The sequence below is a fragment of the Nanorana parkeri genome, unplaced genomic scaffold (assembly GCF_000935625.1).
Source record: "Nanorana parkeri isolate BGI_ZX_2015 unplaced genomic scaffold, ASM93562v1 scaffold963, whole genome shotgun sequence".
Classification (NCBI taxonomy): Eukaryota; Metazoa; Chordata; class Amphibia; order Anura; family Dicroglossidae; genus Nanorana; species Nanorana parkeri.
The window spans coordinates 415,545-438,131 of NW_017307231.1; the positions used below are offsets into that span (position 1 = coordinate 415,545).

Consider the following 22,587-nt stretch of genomic DNA (forward strand, 5'->3'; position numbering starts at 1 on the left):
GTTTGTGGCCTGACAGGAGGGCAGGGGTGATCCGGTCTCGGCGGCTGCACAGGCCCTGATTCCGTGGGCGGTTCCGGCACTACAGTCGGCAGAAGGGCTCGCAATGGATTGCTGGCCACAGCGGCGGCTACGCCCACTGGGGAGAGTGTTGGTCGGCATTCGGGGACAGATCCCGAGAGATCTGCGGGAGAAGCTGGGTGGTCAGGAGTGCCCGATGACAGCGTCCCCCCTCGCAGGTGCCGCGTACTGGAGGCCGCAGGTGAGCCAGGTCCTGGTGACCGCTTAGGCCCTGATTTCGGGGACGGTCCCGTCGTGTCAAACAGCCGTTTGAAGGCTGTTTTGGGGGTGGATTGTGAACCCCTCTTTCCTCCTCTCTTCATCTCGGTGCAAGGCTTAAATAGGTAGGGAATCCTGTGTAGTAGGGATAGTGAGGACCGGAGCTGCATCAACACGCTCCTCACTCCTCCATAGCTCGGCCACGCCCCCCTCTTTTCCAATTTTAACTCTTTACTATGTCCCCCACCACCCACTAACTCACTCACTGCCCAGGACATTGCCACTCATTTCAAAAACAAAATAGATAACATTCGGGATCAGATCGCCACTGTGCAGTCACCTTCCCCTATTCATGTTCCAGACCCACCATCACACTTGTTAGTCTCCTCTTTTGACCCGGTCACCACAGAGGAGGTTACAAAGCTTCTCTCTGACACCCACCTCACCATTTGCCCCCTTGACCCTGTTCCCTCACCACTACTTTGGTCACCCTCTTACTCTATCCTACACTCTCTTACTCACATTTTCAATCTCTCACTCTCTACTGGAATCTTTCCCTCCCCTCTAAAGCATGCCCTGGTCACCCCAATACCCAAAAAAACATCAATGGACACTACCGACCTCAATAATCTCAGACCAATCTCCTTACTCCCATTCACCTCCAAACTCCTAGAACGCCTCATCTACAGCAGCCTGAGTTGTCTCCTCGCTGATAACCTTCTCGATCCCTTACAGTCCGGCTTTCGCCCCCTACACTCCACTGAAACCACCCTCCTAAAACTCACTAATGACTTACTAACAGCTAAACACAATGGCCACTATTCCTTACTCTTGCTATTAGACATTTCTGCTGCTTTTGACACTGTGGACCACCTGCTCCTCCTCAAAAAACTCCACTCACTTGGCCTACAATACTCTGCTCTCTCATGGTTCTCTTCTTACCTATCCCCCAAGGCTCTGTCCTTGGACCCCTTCTCTTCTCTCTTTACACCTCCTCTCTTGGTCAGTTAATAGCCTCACATGGCTTCCAATACCATCTCTATGCCGATGACACTCAAATCTATCTCCCTACTCCGCAACTCTCCCCCTCAGTGTCCTTGCGTGTCACTAATTTACTAACTGACATATTAGTCTGGATGTCGCAACACTTCTTAAAACTCAACCTTTCAAAAACTGAGCTCATGATATTTCCTCCTGACCGTGCACCTTCCCACAACTTTTTCCTTGAGATTGTTAACACAAGTATCCAGCCCTCCACCCATGCCAAGGTCCTCGGTGTCATCCTTGACTCGGACCTCACCTTTCTTCCCCACATCCAATCACTATCCAAATCCTGCCGCCTTCACCTTCGGAAACCGCAAATTTACTCATCCACTCCCTTGTTATCTCTCGTCTGGACTATTGCAACTCCCTCCTCATTGGCCTTCCACTACACAGGATATACCTCCTTCAGTCTATCATGAATGCAGCTGCTAGACTCATTCACCTAACCAACCTCTCAGTGTCTGCAACCCCCCTCTGTCAATCCCTGCACTGGCTTCCTATAGCCCAAAGGATAAAATTCAAAATATTAACCGCTTACAAAGCCATCCACAACTCTGGCCCCGGCTATATCTCCAACCTGGTCTCAAAGTATTACCCTAACCGTCCTCTACGCTCTTCACAAGACCACCTGCTTTCCAGCTCCCTCATCAACGCCTCCCATGCTCTCCTCCAGGACTTCACTAGAGTCTCTCCCATCCTATGCAACTCTCTACCCCAACCTGTCCGTCTATCTCCCACAATGACTGCCTTTAAGCACACCAGTGACCGTTTGGTGGAAGTCACATTCACTGCTTCATAAATGTGCCCCTTAGTAATTTTTCTTGCCCCACGCATACATTCATTTACGTTTAAAAACCAGTGCCAAACAAGTAGTTTGATAAAAGTTTGCCTTTGTATATATTTATTCATCTGATTAAATTATATTGCCTAAATGTTTTTAAAATACACTGCTCAAAAAAATTAAAGGAACACTTTTTAATCAGAGTATAGCATCAAGTCAATTAAACTCCTGGGATATTGTTCAGTTCAGTTAAGTAGCAGAGGGAGTTGTTAATTAGTTTCAGCTGCTTTGGTGTTAATGAAATTTACAACAGGTGCACTAGATGGGCAACAATGAGATGACCTCCAAAACAGGAATGGTTTTGCTGACCTTTTTTCCCCTACTCATCTTTTATGACTGTTTTTCAATAATTTTGCTTTTGGCTAGAGTCAGTGTCACTACTGGTAGCATGAGGCGATACCTGAACCCTAAAAAGGTTGCACAGGCATGCCAACTCCTCCAGGACGGCACATCAATACGTGCCATTGCCAGAAGGTTTGCTGTGTCTCCCAGCACAGTTTCAAGAGCATGGAGGAGATTCCAGGACACAGACAGTTGCTCTAGCAGAGCTGGACAGGGCCGTAGAAGGTCCTTGACCCATCAACAGGACCAGTATCTGCTTCTTTGTGCAAGGGGGAACAGGATGAGCACTGCCAGAGCCCTACAAAATGACCTCCAGCAGGCCACTGGTGTGACCAAACAATCAGAAACAGACTTCATCAGGGGGCCTGAGGGCCCAATGTCCTCTAGTGGGCCTTGTGCTCACTGCCCGGCACCGTGGAGGTCAATTGGCACTTGCCATTGAACACCACAATTGCCAGGTCCGCCACTGGCGCCCCGTACTTTTCACAGATGAGAGCAGGTTCACCCTGAGCACATGTGACAGACATGAAAGGGTCTGGAGAAGCCGTGGAGAACGTGACTGCCATTGGGTATCGGGATGAAATCCTTGGACCCATTGTCAGACCCTACGCTGGTGCAGTGGGTCCTGGATTCCTCCAGGTGCACGACAATGCCCGGCCTCATGTGGCGAGAGTATGCAGCCAGTTCCTTGAGGATGACAACATTGATACCATTGAATGGCCCCCACGCTCGCCTGACCTGAATCCAATAGAACACCTCTGGGACATTGTCTCGGTCCATCAGCCGCCGCCAGGTTGCACTTCAGTCTGTTCAGGAGCTCAGTGGTGCCGTGGTCCAGATCTGGGAGGAGATACCCCTGCACACCATCTGCCCTCTCATTAGGAGCATGCCCCGCTATCCAGCATGATAATTTTCCCCTTTGAAAATCGGATATGTTTTCAAAGTGTTCCTTTAATTTTTTTGAGCCGTGTATAATAAAATTTTGTGGCAGTGGGATTTATTTAGTATAGGCTCTTCACAAGGTCATACTGCTACATGTATACAAGAAATGATGCAGAGAACTATTTTCACTGATCATGTCACATGGTACTTGCATGAAATCACTTAAGCGAAAGATTAGCAGGCTAGGAAACTTTTCCCAGTTGCTCTTTACACTCCTGCTGATAAGGGGTGCTGGCACAGTTTTCTTGTGCCACTTTCTTCCAGGTTTCATTGAAGGACACAGCATATTTATGAGTTTATTCTTTGGACAGTTGGCAGAATTCAGCGGCATAGCTCCTCATGGTGGCTATTACCCAAATTGGGCCCAAAGTGTCAATATTTTGTGTGGCCACCATTATTTTAGTGCATGGAGTTCACCAGAGCTTCACATGTTCCCACTAGAGTCCTCTTCCATCACGGAGCTGGTGAATGTTAGAGACCTTGTGCTCCTCCACCTTCCATTTGAGAATGCCCAACAGATGCTCAATAGGGTTTATGTCTGGAGACATGCTTGGCCAGTCCATCACCTTTACCCTCAGCTTCTTTAGCAAGGCAGTGGTCGTCTTGGAGGTGTGTTTGGGGTCGTTATCATGTTGGAATACTGCCCTGCGGCCCATTCTCCGGAGGGAGGGAATCATGCTCTGCTTCAGTATGTCACAGTACATGTTGGCATTCATGGTTCCCTCAATGAACTCAAGCTCCCCAGTGCCGGCAGCACTCATGCAGCCCCAGACCATGACACTCCCACCACCATGCTTGACTGTAGGCATGACATACTTGTCTTTGTACTCATCACCTGGTTTCTGCCACACATGCTTGACACCATCTGAACCAAATAAGTTTATCTTGGTCTCATCAGACCACAGGACATGGTTCCAGTAATCCATGTCCTTAGTCTGCTTGTCTTCAGCAAACTGTTTGCGGGCTTTCTTGTGCATTATCTTTAGAAGAGGCTTCCTTCTGGGACGACAGCCATGCAGACCAATTTGATGCAGTGTGCAGCGTATGGTCTGAGGTCTGACAGGCTGACCTCCCACCCCTTCAACCTCTGCAGCAATGCTGGCAGCACTCATACGTCTATTTCACAAAGACAACCTCTGCATATGACGCTGAGCGCGTGCACTCAACTTCTTTGGTCGACCATGGTGAGGCCTGTTCTGAGTGGAACCTGTCCCGTTAAACCGCTGTATGGTCTTGGCCACCGTGCTGCAGCTCAGTTTCAGGATCTTGGCAATCTTCTTATAGCCCAGGCCATCTTTATTTAGAGCAATAATAATTTTTTTCAGATCCTCAGAGTTCTTTGCCATGAGGTGCCATGTTGAACTTCCAGTGACCAGTATGAGAGAGTGAGAGCGATAACACAAAATTTAACACACCTGTGACCTTGTAACTAACGAGTCACATGAAATTGGGGAGGGAAAATTAGAGAATTTAGACATTTTCACTTAGTGGTGTACTCACTTTTGCTGCCAGTGGTTTAGACATTAATGGCTGTGTGTTGAGTTATTTTGAGGGGACAGCAAATGTTCACTGATGTACACTCACTACTTTACATTGTAGCAAAGTGTCATTTCTTCTGTGTCGTCACATACAATTACCGTATTTTTCCGTCTATAAGACGCCCCCATGTATAAGACACCCCCAACTTTTCTTACCCAAAATTCAGAAATCAATATTTTAAATGATATTATGCATCACACTTACCTCTGAGCCAATCACTTTATTCAGCCTCTGTTGCATCACTGGTTTCTTCATCACTTTTAGCTTCAAACATATCAGTTTCTTCAACTTCTGCTGCATCACTGCTGTCTGCTGAGTCACTGTCTATATATACAAGATCATCCTCAGTTCCGTCCATGGCATTGCTGATTCCACATTTCTTGAAGGACTTTACAATCACCTCTTGTTTGACACCATACCATGAGTTTAGAGAGTTTACAGGTTGTTTTTCACTTTCTGACATTTTTATGGTCACAGAATACTCCGACATTACCGCTCTGGGCACTGCCTACACGATCTCCCCAGCAACAGCTCACGTCAGGTTAAAAAGATTTATGACTGGAGGAGAACTGTTATCTTGTCTCTGCAATCCGTGAGGCTAGTTTGCAGTTGTATCAGCACTTTCAAAACCGCGGCCCCCGTGTATAAGACGCACGTCTATTTTTAGATAAAGATTTTTATGAAAAAGTAGCATCTTATACACAAAAAAATACGGTATATAATAAAATATTTACAAAAATGTGAGGGGTGTACTCACTTCTGTGAGATACTGTATATCTATATTGTGAGTGTATATACACTGGTGTGTAGTGCGCCCTTTGCTGATGAACACTTTCCACTTGAAGATGGTCAGTGCAGAGGAAAAATGTTTTTATTTCAGTGGTGGTAAAAGTAGGAGCTTTATCCTTCAGACACAGAGAAAAGTCTGAGCCTGCTGACAGCTGACATGCTGAATGTCTTCAGAAACTTAGTGTAGAAAGAAAACGGCTGAGCTAAGAATCATGATGACATTCAGCTCAGCCCAGTGATCAAAGCACAGTCTGGATGGGAGGAGGATTTGTGGACGGAGACATGGAGGGTTCTAAAAAGATGAAGTTAGAGAACTTCATAGTTCTCATGTCTGACTGTAGTGCTTCACATGAACTAGCACAGAGGATGGCTACTTTTCAGGACACATAGGGACCATGGAGAAGAAAAGTAGCCACTTTGTGGCAGGAAGTTGTGGCTGGAGAAAAATAAAACCGATTTTGGAGCATTTAGAGCTGAAGAATAACAAAATAAGGTACACAGTCATTGATTATTTATATAATACGAGTAGAAGTTATTTTTATTTAATTTTTGAGTTTAGTTTCACTTTAACTATGTATTTTTATTTTCAAACTAGATCATGAAGACACTTGTTGTGGCCCTTCTTCTAGCTGGTGGTGTTCCTCTTCTGCTTGGACTTTTATTTGAACTAGTAATAGTTGCACCTCTTAGAGTGCCTTTGGATCAGACACCCTTATTTTACCCCTGGCAAGTAAGTCTGCATATACAAATATGTCTTATAAAATATAGTTTGTATTATGCAGTTAAGATATTGGAAAGTGTAATTGCCATTATTATTTGTGTAATTGCTTGTAATGCCTGTTATTCTTTGTTAGTGGATGTTAAAATAGATTGAAGTGAATTGTATGGAAGCTTCATTAACCGGTTGCATAAAGAGTGAATAGAAAGTCTAGTCTTTCTATTATAGTGGACCTTTACTCATATCTTTAAAATAACAACAAACACACCTTTAGAAATGTTTAGTAATGACTAGAGGTGCACCGAAATTAAATTTTAAAAACCGAAACAAAAAAAATGTCAGACCGAAACCGAAAATGTTGTATTTTTCTAACCTTTTATTTTATTTTTATTAAATATTTTTATTTTTTTACTTTACTGTTGGGTGCTTTGGGGAAATATTAGGGGTCTAAACAGATCCCTGATATTTCCCTTTTAAAATAGAAAAAGAGATTGAGAACACAGAGCCCTCAATCTCGTTTTCTGCATCCCCTGTTATAAATGAACAGGAATCCTCTATACTGAGGATATACTGTTCATTCATAACTTGTGGAGATAGAATGTTTACCATGTCCACAATCATGAATGAACAGGGAGTGATGTAGATCACTTCCCATTCATTCATAATTGGGGACACAATAAACGAACTCTGTCCTCATTTATTTACAAACACTCAGCGATCACTGATCGCTGAGTGCTTGTACCCCCTCTCCATCCTGACTCGCTGTCACAGGAGGCTGAGTGAGCGGTGCGGGGAGGAGAGCTTGATTTCCTCTGACAGTTGACTCCTCCCATGCACCACCGGCCCGGCCTCCTGTGACAGTTGTCTCCGCCCCCACACAACCGCTCTCCTGGTCTGTCACAGGAGGCTGAGTGCGGCGGCCCAGGAGGAGAGCTCATCCCTAGTAAATGACAATCTACAAACAGTCACTTCTAGATAAATGCAGAATTTGTATTCTTTATAAAACAGAAGTCCTCAACTTGCGCAACTAGATCAATTGTTTATGGACTATATTTTGATAGTATCAAATGAACTCCAGTTATACTGGTAATTACTCCAGAGAAGATGTATGCAACGATCCTGCAGCCTAGTTGGTTGGATAGGGAAACATCCATGTAACACCACTGTGAAGAAAACATAGGAAACCGGCGCACCGATCTAAGTGCAGTATAAAGTGAGTATTTAATAAGGTAATGCACTTACAGGATATTAAAAAAAACATCTCGCCTGTCACGCATCAGATGAAAGTCCCATCTCAGCTGCTGGTCCGAAATTGCTATCAGGATATGGAGACTCTCGACTGGACTCTGCTCTCTCCAACTGGACTCTGCTCTCTCCATATCTTGATAGCAATCTCGGACCAGCAGCTGAGATGGGACTTTCATCTGATGCGTGACAGGCGAGATGTTTTTTTAATATCCTATAAGTGCATTACTTTTAACCTTATTAAATAGTTACTTTATACTGCACTTAGATCGGTGCGCCGGTTTCCTATGTTTTCTTCACTTTGTATTCTTTGCATACCTTATTTCTCTTTTCTTTCCCAGTCTTCTGGCAGTGGCCATGTTAACTAAGGGCAGGTTACTAGCTCTCCCTTTTCTTCCTGAAAATCTCAGGGGAGGAAAATGCCTTTATCTGAGATCTCATTAGATTACAAATGAGATTTCCCAGCAATGCTCTGCTGATGTAACCTTCCCAGGATGCAAAGCTTGGATAAATACATAATTTGTGCCAGAACTAGACCAGGAATGGGATGAACTCTATTTGTAATTAAATGAAAAATGCGTTTTTTTTAAACGAATGAATGTAAGATGATTTTAAATCAGCATGCAGAGCTGCGTGCTGCTGTGATTTTTAGTGAAAGGTGGGTAAAGGTCCACTTTAAGTTATTATTGCTTAAGATGTTATTAAAGAAAGATATTTTTTGTTCAACTAATTTTTTTTTTTTTTACGCATGAAGTGTTATAACAATTAACAGTGCAAATAACAAACCCAGCAACATATCCGACCGTTTGAATGGAACTTAACTATACTATCCATTTAGGGACACAGGAATGGTATATCACCATGGGTTATATAGTGCCACCAACTAGAAAATATACTCTATACAAGAAAGGCTGCAAGCCAGCCTTAGGATATACAGCCCCTTCCACACTAGCCATGCCTAAGCTTTGTCTACTGTGCTTAGGAGGAAGGACACCTCTTTTCTCCAGTGCTGCTGTCTCAAGACCTGTGTGGTTTTCTTTTAACAGCTGCTAGCAGATTCACGCCATACCTGCCCTAGTCCTAGTCCTGGATAGTCCAGCACATGTCCAGACTGCAGACCAGAACACAGTGTGGCACAGCTACAGCCAATTCTGGCTTTATATTATTATTACATTTTCTTATAATATAAAGCCAAGTATGCAGAACACACACAAACTTAACCTTGCCCTTAATGTGTTCTGCTATATTGGCTGTTAAAGATTTGGACCTGTCTTTTGCACTACCACATCATTTTCATCTCTTTCAGTAACACTTTTGGATATAGAAGAATCTAATGTAGTGAGAATTCTAGTAAGAATGTCACACTGTACTTTTGCACACTGTTTGTCTGCTAATCCTTTTATTGAATATATATACCAAATACAGCATATAGGTAATATATGCAGATATATACCTGCTAGAGAGCCAATCAACTCTTTTTCTTCACTCCTGGGTACTTTGTAATGTGCCTCGCTGATAGTGTCTGCTTGCTTGGGGCTGGCCATCACTGTGGGTGAGCTTTCCCTGAGTCAAGAGGTATGGCAGTGTCTGCAAGCACTGACCTAGTCACTGACAGCCTTTAGAAACACGGTCTTAAGAGAAGTAGGTTATTCAGGTTACTTTACATAAGGTATATCACTGGACCTGGAAGGTGTGTCCAGGAAACTTCATCTATGTAAATTATTTTCTTTCTTCATTCAGGAGTGGGACAACACCTGGCCTTTAGTACAGTAACCTCGGCGGGCAGACTTTAAGAATCGGCTGCATTGTCCTTTGGGGTACCCCTGTCATGTACTTAAATTGACATTAAACCCTCAGATTTTTTAACATAAACCAATACTGTAATATGTGCCTTACTGTAATCCATGGTAGTTTCCCTTCTCTTTGCTGCTCTTCCTTTTAAATCCTCATGTCTTCTCTGCTTGGGGAGAACTTCCCTTTGCAGCTCAGGGCCTCTTCCTGTAGTGCTGGCTCAGGTTACAAACCTATACAAACCTATACACAGACACCATATATCCATTCCTGAGACAAGGCAGTCTGCTGCAAAACAGAAGTTCTGCCCAGCATGAGAACAGATACAGATTTAAAAGGAAGAGCAGCAAAGAGAAGGGAAACAACCATGGCTTGCAGTAAGGCACACATTACAGTATTGTTTTATGTTAAAAAATCTGAGGGTTTAATGTCACTTTAATACACTAATTACAATATCTCGTGGCTTAATTACGGGGCCTCCAATACCAAATGGTATAAATATGATTGATCTATAATTAACAAGAATCCAATTTATTTTAGATACCACTTATACATATCAAAACAAGCCACGCTAACCTGAGTTATTTTGAGGTTATGAAGATTTTTTATTTTTTTGATCCACAATAATATCTGAGACAATGACAGACAATGTAACCGTACAGCAAATCAAATAGGAATGTATTATTCCCTCAAAGTATAATCATGTACACATAATTGGTCAATTAACACCTGCAATCAATATCTGTAAAGATTATTGATGGAAGTCATGCAAACTTTAAAAAAAAACAAATATTAATGGTGCACTGCGCCCAACATTCAGGTATATATCCCAAATGTAATAAATTACAGTTTTAACTATGAATGGTAGTTTTCCCTTTTAAACAGTGATCAAACTATCCCTTTGAGAATCCTAAAATTTTACCAATTAACAAAGTGCATTAGGGACCACCACCACCCCCATTAACTGTTGGAATTAAGACTGCTTTACCTCTGGGAGACCATCTATTTCTATCTATATCAATTTTTCTGTAAATGTAATGCACTGCACAAAACAGGATATTTGTACCTAAATCAACTTGTACAGGTAAAGTCAAATCATCCATAAAACAGTCCTGTTGGCAGTTTAACACGTTAATCAATTATTAGGTAATTTTCTTCCTAGATCTATACTCTATTTCATCTTCTAAACGCAAACGTCCGTACACTATGGTTTCGGAACATAAGTAAATGTGCTGTGTAATGGGGAGCAAAGCAATCCCCAGATTAGTTTCTTCTATCTGATTTCTCTGCAGTAGATAGAATGGTCGATAACTATACTACATTTGATGCTTTAACAGCTAAATTATTTACTTATATTCCTGACCTGGAAAATGGACAATTAGAAATGCCAAGAGACAAAGGAAAAATATCTTGATTGACTGTTTATACTTTACCACCAAGCGACGTGATGGGGATCTTAGGCAAGAATAAGGCGGTGCCCAATGAGCATTCAAGATGGTTATGATGGTGGAGTCTGATAATAAAGGATATTTTGGGGTCGTGGTCAAACCTTCCTGGATTATATCTATCTCATGGATGATTTGTGTGATGATAATTGGTCTTACGCCTTTGGTGATGGTCCCTTTTTTCCTCAACTTACTCCTTTATGACCTCAATTTCCTTATCTAAGGGCCAGCCTAAAAGGTGTAGTTTACAATATTTACTCTCATTTGGTTGGTAGGTGATCTATATTCATTAATCCCAGTGTTTATTCACCTGTCCATCAGATGGAGCTCTAAGACTATGAATTCCAAGCCTGGAATTTTCTTAGCAAGGTTCTTGTGCTACTATTTTAAGGTAAATCCACCAGACCATTATTCAAGCATTCACCATGAAGCATAAGTTCCCCCCTTTTCTGGTTAAGTCTCATTCCACTATGGTACTGAGCATCTTCTTGGCTTTTGTCTCTAAGGTCTGTAAAAGCTGCGTTCTTGGTTCAGATTTTTTCTAAGTTTTCCTAGGTGGATGTTTTAGTCTCTGCTGATGGCAGTTATGACCCCAAAGTTTAGCAGGCAGCCTTATGAGTTTTGTCCCACCTGTGAGGATTCGCTCCAAACGGTAGCACATTAAGGACACCGCCACTCGCTTTTCACTTTAAGGGCTTCTTTGCCCACTTTTATTAACTCAGAAATTGAAAGAAACGTCCACACAGGTTTTCCATCGCAGGGGGTTTTCAAACATAAAGTATACTTTTCTGTCAACCAAAATTTTCCCGTCTCACCCATTTCATGAAGGTCCTTTAACAAAAAAACGTCTGGCCACACAGGCTGTATTCAAACACTAGCCACACCGGCTTGTCCTTTGGCCTCTTGCCACACAGGCTGCTGTTTTGCCACACAGGCTGTCTGCTCCCCAGTCCACCAGACACACAGTCTGGTTCTAGGGTGGGGTTGTTCTCGTAGGAGGCTGGGACTTCTTGTAGAGGCCCAAACAAGCCAGCTAGCTTCAGCTGGGCTTGTTACCTCCAAGCCTCCAGCCCTCTCAGCACTTCCCCCTAGAGGTCAACCTTTTGTATAACACCTGAACCTAGACCCAGACCTTTTTATCAGCCTGCTGCCACATATCCCCACCTCTTGTTTCAACCCTGGGGTTGGAACACAGGTAGCCAAGTGTGACGGACTGCACCGTCACTGTGCTAGTTGAAGGGGGCTGCAGACTGGCCTCTTAACCACCGATTATGGCCCAGCAAGAGAACAGGAGATTTTGGGGCTAAATGTACATTTTATAAATTGCGTATGTAAATGTCTAATTCACTGTGTAATCTGTTATCTGTGTTTGTCATGAGGGGGAGGGGAGGGGTTGTAGCCCTCCCAGTGTCTCTAAAGTGAATGTCCTGTGTTTAATAAAGGAGTTGCTCTTTCTATGTTGAACCTTCAACATGAGCTTTGCCTCGTGATTGGGGGTTAGGGGCTGGTTACTGCGAATCTGCTGGCTGAGAGTGGGGTTTGGCGGGCAGGAGACGCTCTTTGGCGGAGGTACCCAGTCAGGGTACCTGGGGTCCGTCACACCAAGCACATGTGAACCCCACACAAGGCATCCACATTCTTTTTCAGCACAACTTGACCCTCTCTCTGAGCCTCTGCTACACTCCTTTGGGTTTTAACTAGACCTGCTAACACCTTTTTACGCGTGTGTTTCCAACAGCAACAATTGCTTACTTTACATGGGTTTACACCATTCTCTCTATTCCTACTGTGCATGGGCACCCTCTTAGCCAACTTAAGTTTTGAGTCCTGTGGCAATTTCCCACTACACTTTACCACCCCAAATAGTGACATCTTCCTACCCAAGCTACCCTCCATGGATTCATTCACACTCTCAGAAGTGTACACCGCAGTACTCTCCTTTAACCGTTTCTACCCTGTATGTTTCACTTAGCTGGGGTTCCAAGCCTTTTAACGTAATTTTATTTGCTCTAGGCCAGGGGTGCCGATCGCGATCTACCAGTCGATCGCGTAGCCATGTTCTCTCCTCCCGCCGCTTCTCTGGATCCCCGCTGCTCTGCCCGAGAAGAAGTGAAGGAACCGGCGGCGGGGGAGGGCGGAGGACAGAGCCGCTGTCACTAAGTAATGCAGAGCAGTGAGGAGAGAGAGAGACGCTCGGCCAGGAATGTCACTAGTATGTACCAATCCTCTGTGTAGGACAAACACTGGAGCGATCGACTGATCACTCCAGTGTTTGTAAAAAAATTTACATCACCTCCTGTTCATTCATAAGTTTCTCAATAGGGAGAAGCACTCTGTGCAGAGGCTCCTCCCCATTCAGAAACAGCTTGATAGTAAATATTTTCTTGAATGGATGAAAGGGAAGCCTCTGTGCTTCCATTCATTTAGAATAGAGGCTGCAGAAAAAAAGATTGAGGACTTTGTGTCCTCAATTTCTTTTTCTATTTTAAAAGGGAAATATCAGGGGGCTTTTTAGACCCCTAATATTTCCCCAAAGCCCCCCCAAGAGTTTAAAAAAAAATTATCAAAATGTAAAATAAATAAAAATAAATAATGAAAATAAAATAAAAAATAGTAAAAAATAAATGTAAAAAACTTTGGGTTTTTTCCTTGCCTCAGGCGCAAAAGGAGCTGGCTACGGCTATGCTCCCGTGGTGCTCATGCGGCTGCCGGCTGAATGTGTCAGACGCTGCAGATGGAAAGGTGCAGGACACCCCATGTGCAACGTCGGCCACACGAGCACCACGGGAGGACAGGACGCCGGGACCTGTAATGTACTGGAATGCACTGGAATGTAAGCAGGCCGAATCTCTGCGTTCCGGTGTGGGAGGGGGTGTGGAGCTGTATTGAAGTCAATGGCATCGCCCACAGTGTGATCGCCCGCACTCGGAACGCAGGCACATTAGTGCCTGCATTCCGGTCCCGTGCGATCTTCAAAAATAGTGCTCGCAGCATTTTTGCGGATCGGACTGGAACACAGGCACTAATGCAGGCGATCGCACTGTGGGCGAGAGGCCTGCCTGCGCAGCCCACGCCCCCTCCCGCCCCTGAATGCAGGTGTTTTTTCATTGGTAGATCTCAATGAGCTCGTCATTTGAAAAGTAGATCTCCAGACGAAAAATAGTGGGCGCCCCTGCTCTAGGCTATGTACCTCAACCCTTCGCTTGCCAAGCTTACATTTGGTCTCCATGCTGTCACACTCTAATGTCTCTGTCACTGTACTAAAACTATCTCCATGGTCCACTGTTGGGGTTTCCTGTACACTTTCTCTATGGTTAATAATCCACAAACCACCAGCAACTGCCTCATACACCTGAATAGTCAGCAACACACTTCCTGTGTTTGATGCATGTCTCTTCACCGGCATAAGATTTGTCTACAATAAACAACCCTATAATATCATCTGTCTCTCAGCAGTTCCGTGTCATCTCTCACTTGGTCTTTATTTACCGTCTCTAAACAGTCACGCAAGTATACCTGGCTAATAATTTCTCGGTGCTTATCCTCACCCTGTCCAGTTGCAGTCTCAGTGCATACGTACTTAATTTCTCTGTCAACGCTCTCTTCCCTGACACTACTCATTTTCTGGCAGTCCACTTCTAGGTCAATCCCTTCAGTCTCTTTGCTAATGGAGTCCTTGATATCTCCATCTTACAGCTGACTTACACACTCTTGGTAGTCACGTACTGTCAGTTTATCAGCAGTCTCCCCACTGACAGACTCAGCAAGATCACTCTTTCCCACACCTATACTATAGTGTCATTATTCAGCAGAGCAGGGTCTGTAGGGGAACCACATGTCCCAGCATTGTCCTTAAACCCAACATCTTTTACATTGTTTTCAGTTATCTTTTCTACTATATTGGTGCCCTCTGGCAATTTCCCCAACACTTCTTTAACCCCTTCCTGGGCTACACACTGTATTTCTGTATCATCACCGTCTTTATGTTTACCCTTTTCCTGGCTCTCAGACAAGTCATGCATTATAGCCAATAACCCTTCTGCAAAACTGTCCCAATCTATAGCATCTGTGTTCCAGTCAAAAGGTACTCCGCAGTACCAACCCATCCGTCTGAGGAGACACAGGTAGCTGAGCATTTTCTACATTACTCACTTCCACGCAATGATCTGGCCATTAACCTACTCCCATCGCTATGAGCTTGGGACTTTTCAGTAATCCCAGAAATATTTTCAGTACCATTGCCTTGTGGCTCTACACTACCCACTGGTGCATTGTCACCCACTACCCCAATCACACTTTGACTCATTAGGTCAGCACCATAACTATCTTGGGGAACCTCTGGCTCCACCCTATTGAGCTTTACTAAGGTTTCCCAAGATACTTCTGCTTCACCCTTTTTGGTTGCAGATAATGCAGTTTTAACATCATTCCTATACATCATCTCAACACATGCACTTCTAACACTTTTACATTTAGCAATATTAACCCTCTTATCAGCACTAAGCTTCAAATCACCTTTTGCATGAAACATTGCATGGTCACATACGTTTTTAACGCTCTTCAACTCAGTAGTATTGACTTTCATATCAGCACTAAGCATTGAGTCAACATTTGCATTATAAGGAAACAGTACAGGTTCACATTCGTTTTTAACTCTCGCCTCACCATTATGCCATGCATTATGTAGGGGCAAGTCTCTTTCTAAATATTTAATGGGTTGCCCAACTGACGACACTCCCACTCAGGGGCGGACTGGGCCGGGAGGCAGGGTGGCAATTGCCCCCCCCCCATCATTCTTTTAATTTATCCCCTTTCGGCCGCTCTGCTGCTGCAGCGGCCGAGGAGAAGCTCCTTGGCTAGCTTTGACAGTGCCTGCTTCAGTAATCGGGCTCCTCGACACCAACAACAGCTTCCTCCGCCCAGTGGCCAGGGCTGCCGAGTGCAGACAGGACATTACAGGCAGTGCTCTTGCACCTGGCGGGCCCCATCAAATCAGCAGGGGGGGGGGGGGCCTGAAGGCAGCACGAGCTGCCTGTAGTGAAGGAGGATGGTCCCACCCACGTTTTAATGCTGCTGGATGAACTTCACTTGTGAGTAAGATTTAAATAAAGTCTCCTGTTTTAAATGGTCTACACTACGGTATGCCTATATACACACTTTGTATGTCATGCTACCGGACTGAGGGCATATTATCATTTGATTTAGAGGAGTCGGCTCGGGCTGAAACATCTGGGCTTGGAGCATCCCTCACATATACAGTATAAAGGTATCAGTGCTGTAAGACCTGTCATTTGGGTTGTAAATTGAGGAGAGCCTCCCCCCACGGTCGGGTGTGTCTGCACGAAGGTGGAGGAGGACTTCATAAATACCGCACTGGTTTAACTGTTTAAGCACTTGCTCTTGTTTTGGACACTGGACCATTTCTCACTTTACTTAGCATGTTTAAGTAATTGTTTGTCCTGTTTTCTGATACAATTTGGATGGTGGATATTAAAAACAGCACATTACTGACACAGAGGGAGTGATATTAACCCCTTTAGTGTGTTGGTATATATGCATGATATGTTGGATTGATTTCACACTTGATGCTTTATGTGTGATAAGTTTTTCTAATTACTTTTGAATTTACATATGTTTTTGTTATAATATACCTAAGTGGGTGTTAGATTTATATAGGGAGTTTAAGTAAACGCATGACTTTGTAGCTCAGCACATTGTGTCTATATTTATGGTCCCGCCCACTTGCCATGGTAACCAGTTGATTGGCAGGCTCTTCCCCTTCTTTCCTACAGGGATCCAGGCTCCTCTGCATAGGAGGAGGACAGGCTGGTGCCTGTCCTCTAACCTTAGTGGCAATCAGCTTGTCACCATGGCTAGGGGGGCGGGACCATCCACTGGGCATACCTATCAGAATGCCTTCAGCCGCAAGAAGGACCGGAGACTTACAGCACATTTGGCTCCACCCCCTGCACTGCCAACAGCCAATGATATCAGGAGCAGGAGTCCTACCTAGAGGTAAACTGCAAGGGGTGAGAGCTTAGTAGACAGTAGGGGGTAGCAATGTAAGATGAAGTAGTGTAGAAACAGGGATGCAGGGGGTGCAGAGGCAAGCAGTGTAGGAAGAGGGATGTGGGGGGTGCAGAGGTGTACAGTGTAGGAAAAAGGATGCAGGAGGTGCAGAGCTGAGCAGTGTAGAAGGATGCAGGGGTGCAGATGTGAACAGTGTAGGCAGGGGTAGGATGTAGATAGGATGCAGAGGGTACAGAGGTGAACAGTGTAGGAAGAGGGATGCAGAGCTGGGCAGTGTAGGAACAGGGAAGCAGAGGGTACAGAGGTGAGCAGTTTAGGAAGAGGGATGCAGGGAGTGCAGAGGTGAACCGTGTAGGAATAGGGATGCAGGGGGTGGAGGAATGTATATGTGGGTGGGGCTTGTATGTGGGCGGGCCACAAGGGGCTCCAAACTCTCGTATTGCCCGGGGTCCCATGTTTTGTCAGTCCGCCCCTGCTTCCACCCACCTCAGCTGCCATAGGCGGGAGAGGGAGACTGTAGAACTGCAATTGGCCAGCTGCGCGGGACCTAAAGGCCTTCCTTTACGACAAGCCGGCCGGATGTGCGGGCAACCTCGCTGCTCCCCCCACCATCACGGGCAGAAGAAGAGGTCAGACTCAGAGCATCTTAATCAGGAAATCAGATCAACTGTAAGACCCTTTTCTTTCTTTTTTTTAAAATTCGTTTATTGACTGAACAAATATGTGATACAAGCATTTTCAAAGGAAGCATAGGGAAACATATCATTACATTGTATGCATGCGTGGTAAATTCCCAGCGCCATGACTACACCGCTGAGTCTGTACCGTCAGGCCCCATAGGACAGGTGATTGCGTTAACAATAGCTAGAATGTATCGTGGAGAGTGTCCCTTGGCCGTGTCCAGTGTATAAAGTAACCACAAAATCTTGTGTCCAGCTATATTGCCGGATCAATCGTTTGCGTCTGTGCTATCATCTGAGAGAAGAAATACAAGAGGAGAAAGAAAAATCAAGGAAGGCTGGGGTACCGAAGTGCAGGAATCCCATACGGGAACAGGTTTGAGGTTGTAGAGGAAGGAGAAATGCCTCCCGGCCGCTCCCGCCCCCCAAGCTTGAGACACCCTAGGACTGCCACCGGGAGCCGAAAAGGTATTGGATACTTCACCCCTACACGACTACTGGGAGACGGAAGGGACCAGGGGAGTAATTGCTTGTGCATCTCCTAAGGGTGGCCGTCAAATCTTCCATGGCATACACCTCCCGCACCTTGGACACCCATATTTTGATCGAGGGGGGGTGGGGTTGTTTCCACAACAGGAGAATGGATGCCCTGGCTGCGTCCTACAGGTGGCGTGTGAGCGAGCGCTTGTAAGTGGTCAATGGGGACGCTGACATATGTAAGAGGCATGCCGCTGGGTTGCCTGTCAGATCCGTCATGGTCAGATCCTGGATCACGGAAACCAGAACGTGTGCATCATCATACCTGTTTCCGAGCCACATCGCCAGCACCGATCAGATATGAGGGGTCTCATCTTATGCAAGAGCCAGGGCACTCTGTACCAACGAGACAGAATTTTGTAGCCGAGTTCCTGCACTTTGCTGGCCATAGAGGACTTGACCGACATGGTGAGTATGGTGTGGGTCTGCTGTTCTGTGAAGGTCGTCACTAATTTCTCCTCCCAACATCTCACAAAAGATGGAACCATATCCGCTGGAGGTGTGGTAATCAGATTATAAATGATAGAAATGGCGTGTCTAGAGGGCTGGGAGCCTGTGCACATCTCTTCGAATACTGTAAGGCGTCTGTCTAGCTCCTGGGAGTCAGGGATCGCCCTTAGAAAGTGCCGGAGCTGCATGGCGCTCCAGGGGTCAAGTGGGGGGTCAAGTAGGTGTTGGAAAGCCCGAGCCGTCAGCCACCTGGAGATAGCCCGAAAGTCCCCCACTCTGTACTTGTCCGCTTTGACCAGGCGAGCGAGTCGAGCATTTTCCGCACCCGGGGTGAAGTCAGGATCCCCTATGACAGGAGTCAGTGGCGAGGGAGTAAGGGCCAAGGTAGGGTTATGCATTACCGTGCGGGCAGTACGGATGGTAGGGGCAATCAACGGGTGACCCTTCACCGCGGGCGGGAGTGGGGAGGAAAGCCACGGAAGTCCTTCCAACCTTGAGCTGGTACACGACCCTCTCCAGAGAGACCCATCTCTTGTGGTCACAGTGGACGTGCCAATCTAGGAGCCTGTTAAGGTGGACCGCTTTATGGTAGTACTGAAAGTCAGACAATCCCACCCGCCCCTGCCCCTTGGGAGGGTTAGCGTTTTCCTACTCAATCGCGGGTGAGAACCCGACCAAACAAAGGACATAACTGCCCTCTGCAGGTGCTGGAAGAAGCTGGGTGGGAGATGAATGGGTAGAGCTTGAAACAAGTACAGAACCCGGGGCAATATGTCCATCTTTATGGCCGCACATCTAACGAACCACGAGATGGTAAGTGCAGACCATTGTTTCATGTCTGCGAGGAGTTCTGCGAGCAGAGGGACAAAGTTCGCTGCTTATATATATCTTTAACTTCCGAAGTGATTTTAGTCCCCAGATATTTGAGGTGATCTTTAACCCATGTAAACGGAAAATCTGCTCTGAGGCGTAAAAGCCTCTGGGCCGGTAGAGTAACGTTCAGAGCTGAGGATTTCGAGATATTCACTTTGAAGTCAGAGAGCTTCCCATATGTGTCTAGGGCCGCCAAAAGATGCGGAGTGGAGCCCATGGGGTCTGCAAGGAAGAAAATTAGGTCGCCTGCAATAGCCGCAACTTTTTGGTCCCCCACAGGTGTGCGAAAGCCCTGAATGTCGGGCGAGTTCTGCACCGTGCCCAGGAATGGCTCCAGAGTAAGGGCGAAGATCAGGGGTGAGAGTGGGCAGCCCTGTCGAGTCCCATTAGAGAGCAGGAAATCTGTGGATTTAGTCTCGTTCACCCTTACCGCCGTGGAGGGTGATGAGTAAAGTGCAGAAACCCATTTACGCATATTGGTACCCAGGCTGATGTGTTCTAATACGGCATGCATAAAACCCCAGCGGACCCTGTCAAACGCCTTCTCAGCGTCAGTGGAAAGCAATACTAAGGGTGCCCTACTAGAGTTAGCTAGGTGAATGATATGTAAGACCCTGGAGGTGTTGTCCCTCGCTTCCCTAGATGGAATAAAGCCCACTTGGTCCTGATGTATAAGCTGAGGCATATGGGGGAGCAACCGGTTAGCTATGATCTTAGAGAAAAGTTTAAGGTCTACATTCAGCAATGCAATCGGCCGATAGTTGCCACAAATCATGGGATCACGATCCCCCTTGGGGATTAGGGTAATCCAGGCTCTCAACATGTCCGTGGGGACGGGGGAGTCCTGTAGGATAGAGTTGTAGGCCGCGAGGAAGTGAGGAGAGAGTTGGGATGCAAACAGCTTATAGTAAGCGGCCGTGAAGCCGTCTGGGCCCGGTGCCTTTCCAGGTTTGGCAACCTTGATCGCCCTCTCCAATTCCGACAAGGAAATAGGGGCCTCCATGAGGTCCCCATCCTTGGTGGCTAGAACAGGCATTCCGGAGCCACCAACATAGGAGCGATCCTCAGGGGTGGGCTCGGAGTGGTCCTGCCCAACCCCTGGTGGATGCAAGTCGTAAAGACTCTCGTAGAAGGCCCGAAATTCCTCCGCCATCTCTACCGAGGACATCGCTATATGCCCCGTATGCGTCACAATTTGGGAGATGAAGGTCCTGCTTTGCGCACCCCTCAAAGCCCTCGCTAACATCCTCCCGGGTTCGTTAGAGAGCTCGTAGAACATCCGCCTACCGTTCCGCATGCGTCATTTGACCTTAGTGAACAACAGGTCGTTTATTTCCAGTCTTACCGCTCGGAGCTCAGCCTGGGCAGCCAGAGCCAAAGACCGTTTGTGTGCCGCTTCCAGGGAATGGAGACGGCTGAACAGGTGGGCTAGGTGTTTCGCCCCTTCACGTTTCCTGCGGGCCCCATGTTTCACAAGTATGCCCCTAACGACACACTTGTGAGCCTCCCAGGTGATCATAGGTGAGGGGGAAGAGGGAATGTTAGTAGCAAAGAAGGATGAAAGCGCCACTTCCAATTCCGACGTGACTTGGATATCGTGCAACAACGATTCGTTTAGACGCCACATATAGCATGGAGAGATAGGAGCTGTCAAGGATAGGGACATGTGTATGGGGGCATGGTCAGATAAAAGAATACTGTCGATTGAATCCGAGCGCACCTTGGGTAGTAACTTATGCTCGACAAAAAAGTAATCTGATGGACTTGCGAGAAAAAGGTGTAATCCCTATCCCGCGGGTGCATGAACCTCCATGCGTCTGTCAGGTGTAGGAGATGGAGCTCGGACTTCAGTCTTTTCAAATAGGAGTATGCTAGATGGGAGGTGCCCCTAGAAACATCCACCAGCGGGTCCATTGCAAAGTTGAAGTTCACTCCGAGTACCAGCGTGCCATCCAAGAATTCCAAGAGGACCTGGACCAGAGTGCGGATAAATCCCAATTGATCTGTGTTGGGGGCGTAAACGTTAGCTAGGGTCACTGACACGCCACCTATTGTCCCCCGCAGGAGCAGAAACCTTCCGTTAGGGTCCACGTACTGATCTGTGTAGGCCCATGGGATGGTCTTAGCAATAGGAATAGATACACCCTTGGACTTTGACAACGGGGAGGGACAGTGATACCCAAATGGGAAATCCCTATTACCCAGCCTGGGGACCTGATCCTTTTTGAAATGCCTTTTTTGTTTGTTTCCTGAACAAACACTATTTGGGATTTAGCCTTCTTCAAGTCTGCCAGTAGTCTGGATCGTTTTTCAGGGATATTCAACCCCTTTGCATTCAGGGACGTAAAAACTGTGGCAGCCATGACGGCAGGGGGAAGCACGGGGAGCAGCCCTTGTGGAAAGAGAGGGAGAGGAGCTCCCTGCAAGGTGAAGCAAGAGAGAAGGAGACCGCACTAAGGCAAAGGTGGAGCAAGGAGATAGGACAGAAGTAGGCAGGAGAAGACTAGCAGGTGTGGTAGCAATTCACCAATGGGTGATCGCAACCTGACCGGACTACCGGTACAGGTAGGTCAACAAATGTATCCACCCGTTGCACAATACACAGGGTATCCCTATGTGGGGGTAGGTCTGAAAACAGAGAGGATGCAAGGATTACAAACCAAACAACAGTGCAAACAAAACAATATCGATAGGAAAGGAGATGCATGACTCCCCTCCCATTGTGGTGTGGCACGGTCCACGGCACCGCACTTAGCTATTGCGACACATGGCAATCGAGCTAGCAACTGGGATAGCCGCTTAGACACATCGGAGGCCCGAACCAAAGCCAAGGCCTCCCTTCCGCTCGAGCCGCTCTGCAATGTGCCCGTGAACCGTGCCCTACACATAACACAATATCATACCCCCCCCTCGAGGTGTCCCATCAGTACAACACGGACCCCTCAGGCTAACAGCAATGCACATTTAGGAACATTTTAAATCGTATCGGCCCGGCCCCTCAAAAAAAAACACAACCCATTAACTCAGATATTCGTAAAAGTGTGC

The 22,587-nt window shown here is 46.2% G+C and overlaps 1 protein-coding gene across 1 annotated transcript in view; it reads left to right on the top strand.

Moving 5' to 3' along the window:
* Window positions 1-22,587, top strand: part of MARCH6 (membrane associated ring-CH-type finger 6) — a 499,681-nt gene that overhangs the window by 389,579 nt on the left and 87,515 nt on the right. The window contains exon 17 of the mRNA XM_018566614.1: window positions 6,369-6,503. Coding sequence (XP_018422116.1) covers window positions 6,369-6,503 — 135 coding nt within the window. The remainder of the gene's footprint in view (window positions 1-6,368; window positions 6,504-22,587) is intronic.